The sequence below is a fragment of the Hippichthys cyanospilos genome, chromosome 11 (assembly GCF_059441005.1).
Source record: "Hippichthys cyanospilos isolate Australia breed blue-spotted pipefish chromosome 11, RoL_Hcya_1.0, whole genome shotgun sequence".
Taxonomy (NCBI): domain Eukaryota; kingdom Metazoa; phylum Chordata; class Actinopteri; order Syngnathiformes; family Syngnathidae; genus Hippichthys; species Hippichthys cyanospilos.
In genome coordinates, this window is record NC_142379.1 from 15320228 (window position 1) to 15330000 (window position 9773).

The following is a 9773-nucleotide window of genomic DNA, read 5'->3' on the forward strand; positions in this document are numbered from 1 at the left end:
CAATACTACTTTAGTTGCCCAAAAAGAGACAAATTCCTATTATATTTTTTAATACATGCATCTATGTGTAGATAGGTCCGCACACTTTATTTTTGTTTGAATGAAGGCACTTTTGCTTAAACAAAACCACTGCTTTTCTACATTTGGCATCATATAAGCGCGTTAGGCAAAAAGTCTACCAGACTCGCACCGCTGTGCGCTTGTGTATGACAAACGTGCGGAACTTATTGTACATGTGGAGATGGGGTGGGGTGTGGAAAGATAGAACAGAGATTACCTTTGATGTGGAAATGGGAAGGGGTATGCACAATACACGTATTTCCTTTTCTCACTAATATGCCATACATTTTATGTTTGCTTACACAATGAAAAAGAAAGAAATAACGATACCCTGAGATACTCCTCAAGGTTGTAGATCGTGACAGGCACGTCTTTCCCACCCTTTTTCAGCTCAATGTTTGGGAATCCTGGGAGTGTGAAGTCCAAACCCAAGTCTTCCACTGAGCAGCCATTCATATTCAGGCTCTCCAGCGCCTGCTGTAACGTCTCCCTTGTCTACACATGAATAAATGAAAAGGTTACTTGCTTGTTAAGATGAAACACTTTGAAATGCCAAAAACTGCTATGCTTAAGGTCAACTCAAAATGAAAGGATACGGAAACAAACGTTAAGACTATCTCAAGTATTAAACCTACAACAAATCAAAACTCAAGTATTAAAGCTACAACAAATCAAAAATCACTTTGACCTGATTCGTTCTTTTAAAAAAAAAAAAAAAAAAAAGTCCACCTGTGAGCGATCCAGTTCAAGTCGCTTTTTCTGGCGAATGATATCTTCCAAGTGCAGGATGGATTTGGCAACATCAGGATCAATGTTGACCAGGTCATGGGAGTTTATAGACATCTCATGCCGCAACATCCACTTGTAAAATGGCAGCCCTAGTGGCAGGTCCAGCTGGTAATAACGGGAACAGGTTTTATTCCACACAAATTTACTGACCAAGAGTGGCATGTCAAAACCATTACACACTGTTCATCTTTCATGTAGCTATTTTAGTTTTGAGTGACTTTTGACATGGGCCGAGAATTTCCTCATAATAATTGTCTATAATTAAATGATCAGTTAAAATCTTTAAACAACAAAAAGTATTTATAGCAGAGCTACCAGTAATTCATAAATGGATGGTTTGTTTTTATTAAATGTGTCATAATACTCACAATATCACAGTATAAGAAATATTGTCAAATTATTGTGATTTGTATAAAATAATGATCAATTGCATTCAAAATCTAGTTCTGGGTTGACTAATGGCAGGTCACTTTAGGCATGTCTGTCTTCTCATATGCCAGCATTTAGGATGATACAGTATTTCTGTAACTGCATGGATGATATGAGACCATTTTTTTTCCACAGATTGACATTAGTACAAGTGCCTCAATAGAACAGTAATACATTTTAATAATAAGTTTAAGGTGTTTAAATATTGTATAAGTGCGGTAAATGTTCATAACTTGCCTAAAGTGCATTTGTAATTTGCAGATTTTAATTATTCCAGGGTCATTCTGGAATGTAGGCCCCAGGACGGAGGGGTATTTATCCTATATGAATTTGGCTTTGCAGTGTACAAATTACTTTAGGCATTTCAAAGTAAAACGGAAAACCACATTGCCTCTAGTTTGCACCTTTCCATTTCACTCCAGTGACTGCTCTAAGTTTAGCTGCACATGCGAGAAGAGATTGTGGGCCACAACAGGCTATAACTATTTTTGTGAAGCTTTATAATTAAACTGTAAACTCAACACTTTATCTATGACAGCCCTAAACACTATTACCGTTCCGAAGGAAACATTTATGTCGTCAGTTTAGCTGACTGTTAAAAAAGATGCAAGCTTCATTTCTTTTTTATCAAATGTTAAAGACATTAAGGGAATTTTTATCATCTAATGATAAATGATTTCAACCATATACTGGTTTAAATTTAACTAGAAAAGTATATGAAGATGAAAGAGAAAGAAGATGATTCATTTCCCACCAGCCTGAAATCCATGATGGCCTTGGCCATTAGCTTCCCCAAAAAGCGGAACTTCATTTTGATTTTGGCGATGTGTGCTGGTTTGGTTGTCCTGCCAAAGGGAACTGCAAAGAGTCCTCTGGTACTGAACATGTACTTTGTTCCTTCTTGGCTTCCTATTTCAATAGAAACATGGAAATGCAACATCATATTTTGCATTAGAAGCAGCAGTTTCACTAACAGTTGAGCATCCAATGGCAGTCTTACTTAAAAACATGCATTCCAAAGAAAGAATACAGCGATACCTTTCGGATTGGTCAAAGTCACCTCTTCACCCCTCCACAAGCCGAGGTCAGCCCGCTGGAGCTCTTGGGAAACAAGTGCATAGAACTCCAGAGTGGGACCAAGACCTGTGCCAACCTGGAAGATGAGGAAATCTATGACTCACGTTCATCTTTTTAAAAGGTAATTCAAGAACACATTCTTAATTGTTGCTCCACATGTTTTTTATTCATTGTTTTTGTCTTTATGCCCTGATAGTCCTTCTAACCTCAAATATTTACTATCACTTATTACTCTGGGCGGCAGGAGTCCAGAACGGTTGAATGTATACAAATAAATTTGAGTTAGATCAGATACATAACTGAACAGGAAACTCATCGTAAACAAACATATTCCTGTGTATCAACATTGATTGACTTTTAAAAGTCCATTGTAGCATCAATTTCAAGTACCTCATTCTCATACTGAATCTCCAGCATTGCACGTGAACTACCTAAGTCTTGCATGACAGACTCTGCCTGTTTGAGTAGTTCATCTCGGTTTATCGTCCTCTGAAAGAGTAAGACATGAAATTAAAATTTGACATGAAAAGTTTACGTGGATATTAAAAAAAACAACAAAAAAAAAAAAAACCAAAAAAAACTTCGGAATACAGGATAAAGGTTTTGGGGGCCAAATATGAAAATAGTTTTGAATAAATAGTTGTATAGTTATTATTTAATGGGATTAGTTATAGCAAATTACAACATTAAAGAAAAAACCTTTTTCCTGTCAAGACGTGGTGCAACTCTGCTGTCCTGAGAGTCTGATTGGTTAATCTCAGGATTTGTGTCGAGTAAGCGCTGCATGGCTCTGTCACGGTCAAAAGCAGTTACGTAGAACAACATTTGCCTTGTATCAAAAGGGAAAAAGAAAGGGCTGTAGAGACAAAACAAAAGAACATGGTCAGATACCACTTTGCAACTACTGTGACACTGAAAAAGGGAGAGGCATTTACCAAGTCTTTCCGAGCTCGATGAGCCAAGTTGGGATGTTCCCTGTCATAATAACAAGAGGGTCTTGGAGCTGACGGTTGGCTTTGGCAGTGAGCTTACTGTTAATGAACTCACTGGTGGGGATGATTTCCTTGCACACAGCATTCTAGAACAAAAAAAACAACAACAAAAAAAACATGCTTGAACATTTTGTTAGCAAGCACTATGGAGGTTTGGGTTTTATGGTAAATCTGGAAAAAATGTTTATTTTTTTAATATTCATATACGGTCTCAGGCGTGCCTGTCTAACCATCAAGCGTGAAATTCCAACTATCAAAACCAACAAGTACACAGTGTTCCTTCATTTTTCATGGTTAATGAGGACCGGAATACCCTTGCAAAAAGTGAAACGTTTGAAATAGACTACACTTTATTTATACTATGTAGTGCTTGAAGTGTTTTGCAAAGCCTCACATTCACCCACTCACAATCATACACCAATGTAGGCAGTTGCAATGTAGGGCGCTGCCTTGTGCACTGGGGAGAAAATTAGGGCTCATTGTCATGCTCAAAGACGCTGGCATGGTCGCCAACGTTGGTGATCAAAACCAAACAAAGCCTTCGGTTGGAAGGCCGACGTTGGCGACCATGCCAGCGTCTATATGTAATATGGACATTATGACCATACTCAAACACTGCCCATATAATCCACCTGAAAGAATTACCTTTGCCCATCACCTGCCATATGCAATTTGGTCCTTTGGTTCTGTAGTTGTGCCATGCATGGGAGGTAACGCTAAAAACGCCACTGTTGCGTTCTGGCTGGAGTCCACTCCACAGATGAAACCGAGCATTTTAAGAAGTGTCTGTGCTTCTGCCCAGGCTCATGTTTAAAGAGAGTTGCCTTAGGTCTGAAAAACTGTCACAAACTTTAAGCATAAAACTTTTGATACTATCTCACTTTAAGTAGCGGGCTGATTTGGCGAGCTCTTCTGACACGACAGCAGCCTCACTTTGTGATTTGAATTTTCTGACAAGAGCCTGTCTAGTTTTATGACCTCGTTTTAATTCCTCCGCCTTGTCTTCGCTTTGTTTAATGTCCATATATTTGTTTTTGTCCACGTGTTTCGTTTCATGATGCCGTCTTCTTTAACTTATACTGTTTCATTACCGCCACACTTTCTCCACAGAGACACACGAGATTTCCGGCAACCTCTGCGAACATGTAATGCGACTCCCACATTGTTTGAAGTGCTCGGTTTTCAATGTCCATTTTCGATGTTGCCATTTTTGATCGGTATCCGAAAGTTCACTTTTGCTGTTATGCTAGCTAATGACTTCTGATGAATAATGGAATGGAGCCGATTGCACTCAAGCGTGCCACCGTTGCACTGTGGGAAATGTATTATTGGTGTGTGTAAAACACTTGCCACAGTAGGCCTGCGGGCCAGTTCTAATAATAAATCATTATCATCCCTAGGGCCATAGAAAAACTTCTTGCGGGCCGAGACGTTGACACGTGTTATAAAGGATTAAGATCTCAGATGATGATGGTACCTTCTATTCGAATTTACTTTCCAGTGGTCTCTCAACAGTTCCTGAAAGCTTGAGGTCAATGTATTTTCCTCAAAAGTAGCAATTTTATCCTGGCAACATTCAAATTGCTGTAACTACCATTTTTTAGGCACCTCTATGTCTTACAATTTCAACGGGAATGTGGGCATATAATTAGAATATACCCATTTTTGACCCCGACCCCCCTTTATCCAGAGCTAGACATATATGTTTTGTTTTCTTAATAAAGGGGGACACAGGATAATGCAGTTGTGAAAGATGGCTGATGCAGCAAAAGCCCCTTGCTCTTATCAGTCTGTGTCAGCCATTTTGCCACTCGAGGTCGACTTAACATGTCATTATAGTGCCTAAGAGGTCAGTTAACGATAGTCACAACTCACCTGTTTGTGTTTGATCATGTGACATTTGCAAGCTGAGCCCTTAGGCACTGGGATGTCATTTTCAGTTGACAACATTTGGCAAAATGGATAAAAATGAGTGGATTGTGCTGCTTTATTCCACCAGTGCAATATTAACAGTAATTAATGTCATGCGAATCCCATTGGGGGCACACAGAACATATGAAAGAAAAATTGTGGGTTGACTTCAGTTTGATTTTTGGCCATCTTCACTACTCACGCTACGGTTGACTTCTGTTTAAATAGGATTTTTTTTTGCTGGCCTGTCTACTCAGGCTACATTTTTTTTGTAATTTTTTAAAAACAACTAAAGAGAAAACAAGACAGCACCTCATAATTTCTGTGGACTTACATCATGCAAGTAGAACCAGTATCTACTAATTGAGTGCAGGACCCTCAGCAGCAGGTTGACATCTAAAGAGGGGTCATCAAAGGTTATGCTCTCTGGAGGTTCTGAAATGAGGTATGTCTCTAAAGGATTGATGACGCCGGGACAAACGCCATCTGGAAGTAATAGATCACAGAATTTTTATATTTACATGTTAACTCAAATAGTGTGTGCTTTTGGAAAGTTACTGATTTCTAGGTCATAACTCAAGTGCAGATTAATCTGTAACAGGCAAATCTGTTGAGTGTTGAGATACTTACCATGCCACAGCTCGTCCTGTTTCTTGGCATTACGAGGGGAGGTTTTTGTTGGTGCAGTCTGGGCTCTGCCCCTCTTCCCACCCACATTGTCTTTGCTGCCCTCCTCGTCCTCTCTAACGGGCTTATACCTGAGAGTGGAATCAAGTCAGATGTTTAGCTTGAGCAGGGAGGTATTTAATTTACTGTATTGAACTTGCTAGTGAGGGCAGTGCTATGCTAAACAATTCGGTACTGTGTGTTATGTATGAATACACACAAGAAGGCCACAACAAACCTTTATAAAGCGTGGTGACTACATACGTGATTGGCTCCTGGGGCGACATCGACCAAAGAGGACAGGAGTTGCAATCCGATCCCGCCCAGGATTTGTAATTCACACCTGCCCTCATAGGTTGATGTCGCGCTGGGAGCCAATCACTTGTCTTGTAGGCAGGCCCGTGAGCTGCTTGATTGCCTTGCCAGTCTTGTCCAAGCTATTGACTAATGTACATCCAGTAGCTATATGCGAGTGAATCTCGTACGGGAGCAAGAACGCTTGACTGAAGGAGTACAGTGAGAAACAAAGAGCGTTGGGAAGATATTGAAAATGCTGTTGTAATAAAGTGGAATTTCGAACGTGAACTCTGCTTTCCTGCTTTCATGTTTGGTCAGCTACGAGGTCGACTCTAGGCTCAAGGAGATTGAGCTGTAAGCCACATAGGCCAACTTTTGATGCACAAATTACATTTTTATATCAGCCGTATTATTAGTTACAATATTACCATAACGAGCTGGAGCGCGGATGTCAGTTGGCTGTTGGTAGCAAATGCTTGTTGCAGCGAACAGCAGCTCGTGATAGTTGTGGTTGTTACGGCATTATTTTCAATAAAAGAAGCGAGCAGACTGAACCACTGCCTGAGTCCATCCTTGTTCACAAACAGATTACTAAAATGGAGAGGATCATCTAAAGGTTATGATGTCTATAGCTTATTGAGGTCTAGAGCTGTGTGCAGTAGGTAGGCACACACAATCATAAACTTGGTGCAACACGGATGTTGCACAACTCGAGCTGCGCCGCTAGGGGACGAATAAACAACTTCTTGGAGCGCATTCACCGTTGGTGGCGCTGTGTTCACTGACCGATCTCAATGTGGGAAATCAGAAAACACTTAACTTAAACCCGCAACAAATATATAACTTAGTTGTGAACACAAGAAAATATGAAGGGTTTAGGAAGATGAGATGTATTATGTTTTGCTATAGTTTTTACATTGCTGCAGAGGTGTTGGTGCATCTATGGTCAAGTGAACACGGTAAAATAGAAAATACGAAAAATTGACCCCAAAAATAAGGGTGCATCCTATATAAAGGTGCGTCTTATATTTGGGGATTACAGTAACTTTCATCAACACAATACACATAAAATTCTTCAAAAAGTCAGAATGAAGCTTCACAATACAATAATACAACCTTTTAGAATAACTTACCATATTGTGTGAGTTTTGGTCCAGATGCCTGCTCTCCCAAGTGGGTTTGCTTCATCATCTGTAGACTCCCTTTCTTCTTCTGCCTGAAGGCTGTACTGTCGCACAGCCTGGTAAACTGTCATGTTGTATGGCAGCAAGTGGTCACCAATGTAGAACTGTAATCTATGCCGTACACTGCCAGAATTCAGGAACTGTGCAGCCTTTATAGCCAATAAAATTACATTTGGGTCAACACCAAAGCAATAGTATTGAGATTAAAAAAAAAAAAGCATAAACATTTTGCTACAATTTGTTCACATACCAGTGATTCATCAATTTCATCATCAGAACCGTCGTCATCACTGTCCTCATCCTCTTCTCTGATTCTGCCATACCCTGGACACACGTGTGCATATAAACTGACTGACTCAATTACAAAAACAGACGATCTTTGAGACAATGTAGAAACCAGCAACTGGTTCCTTCATTAATAAGTGTTGAGGCAGGCAAAGACAGCTCCTGACTCATATTTTGCTCAAAGAGCACAGTAGCCCTAAAGATTTTAGGAGCACTGAAAGACAGATTTACAGGACAAATTGACTTCCAAATAAAATTTTACATTAAACCCCTTTTTCACCTGGATGTGGAAATTCAGTGCTATACAAATAAACTTGATTATTACTGAAGAATATATGTGCAGAAATTGCAAGGTTTTTGATTCGTATTTCACTGTGCAAGTTAAAAAAAAAAAAGGAAGTAAGTAGGTTATATAGCTCGATACCAAAATGTAAATTTAATGTCTAGCCCAGCAGTGCAATTATTACCAGCAAATTTTGCAGCGGGCCACCTTCGGCTGATGGGCCTGACCCATTTCAGTGAGATATGTCTTTTTAGTTATACCACAGCCAATAGCTATCAAAACATCCTATTAATGTTGGTATTGTTTTGGTGATGTCTTTGGATTGGCTGTGTGGCACAGAAAAAATGACCTAAAAAAAAGTCAATAGCTTTTCTGATCACACAAATTGGGGGCGTCCTGGCACCCTGAAAGATGGTCACTCACCTCTGACAACAAGGTATCTCTCAATAGCTTGCACCAAGGCCAGAGGGTCTATCTTCACAGGGCCTCCTTTCCACTGTTTAACATTAGTGCAGTCTGGATGCCTCTGTAACTGACACTTGAGCTGATGTGTGTTGAAGAACTTAAGTGCCTGTGAACCTCTAAAGAAGAATATTCATTTGAATAAATTTATGTATAGGTATGAAATTAAAAGTTAATGATCAAAAGAACGTCTGACTCACCTGCTCCCGTTGCCATTCCCACTGGGGAAATCATGCACTTTGACGGGGAATTGCTCCATTTGACTGAGGCAGCTGTTCATTTTGTGAACCAGTGCCAGGAAAGGCCCGTTTTCTGTTGGGTCCAGACAACCAACTGGCTCTGTTCCTGGAACCTGTCAGAAGTACATGCCAGAATGACACAGGTTTGAAAATTGAGGTTTGTTTACAATAAATAAACCAAGAAACATGTTGTTTGCATGCTCTAATATTTCATAATATAAGATTACTTTTCTCACCGGGCAACCGACAAAGACGTGGAGGAACCGTTTGAGTCGCATGTCCCGACTGAGCAAGTCCCTATCTGTTTGGGACGTTAAGTAAAGCAGGAGCTGCTTCACCAGCCCACTGTGTTGGATCTCAAAAGAGGACACATCAGATTCTGATACAATACTTGAGATCTCAGAGAGACACTCCAAACCCCCATCCACCTGTGAAACAAAAACTGTATTAGATACATTAACTTTGGCCAGATATCATATGCGAGAAAGTGTATGCTATACCTGCAAGTTGAGCTGCTCAGTAGCTGTGCAAAGTCTCTGGAGTACATTCAGTGCAGGGTTGCTACCATCCACATTTTCAGAGTTGAAGTACCGCTCGACAAACTTGTTGGCTTGTTCTTTGATCCAGGCCTTGATTTTATCTCTGCCAAAAAAGGAAATCAAATAAACCAACCACGCACACACACACTCATGATTCCACGTTGAATATGATTTGAGTCATACCTGTTGTTTGAAATTGAATCCTTGGGAGGTGCCCTTGCCAGGCCACTGACCCCAGCTGTACGTGAGGGCTCAGAGTTGGCATTATTGGTTTGGGCACCCAGTTTGCCCCAGGTCTTTGGATTGAGACTGGCCAAGAAGGATGATTTGGGTGACTGAGTACTTGTAGGGCTTTTAGCTATTGAGAACACATTCATCAAGTTTAAGACCATGCACAAAAGCACAGAATTTGAGTGCAATACAAACACTATTACTTTTGACAATTGCTTCAGACAATGTGTGGTGTTTGTGCAGCAAAACTAATGATGATGACTAAAAGCTCTTTATTTACAGTGGATAAAGTGACAGAGCAATTTACCCTGATTGTCTACTTTATCATC

At 40.1% G+C, this 9773-nt stretch overlaps 1 protein-coding gene across 2 annotated transcripts in view; it reads right to left on the reverse strand.

The window, feature by feature from the left end:
• The window catches only part of trip12 (thyroid hormone receptor interactor 12), a 38844-nt gene that overhangs the window by 3945 nt on the left and 25126 nt on the right, over positions 1–9773 (reverse strand). For both annotated transcript variants that reach the window (XM_088427407.1, XM_088427406.1), the window contains exons 22-38: positions 9752–9773; positions 9397–9571; positions 9175–9316; positions 8911–9102; positions 8636–8787; positions 8397–8554; positions 7656–7729; positions 7355–7554; positions 5889–6016; positions 5593–5744; positions 3291–3433; positions 3055–3211; positions 2746–2844; positions 2317–2431; positions 2033–2187; positions 790–954; positions 391–555 (exon numbers count right to left, since the gene is read on the reverse strand). The exon at positions 9752–9773 is cut by the window's right edge and continues 79 nt beyond it. In XM_088427407.1, coding sequence (XP_088283533.1) covers positions 391–555; positions 790–954; positions 2033–2187; positions 2317–2431; positions 2746–2844; positions 3055–3211; positions 3291–3433; positions 5593–5744; positions 5889–6016; positions 7355–7554; positions 7656–7729; positions 8397–8554; positions 8636–8787; positions 8911–9102; positions 9175–9316; positions 9397–9571; positions 9752–9773 — 2394 coding nt within the window. The remainder of the gene's footprint in view (positions 1–390; positions 556–789; positions 955–2032; positions 2188–2316; positions 2432–2745; positions 2845–3054; positions 3212–3290; positions 3434–5592; positions 5745–5888; positions 6017–7354; positions 7555–7655; positions 7730–8396; positions 8555–8635; positions 8788–8910; positions 9103–9174; positions 9317–9396; positions 9572–9751) is intronic.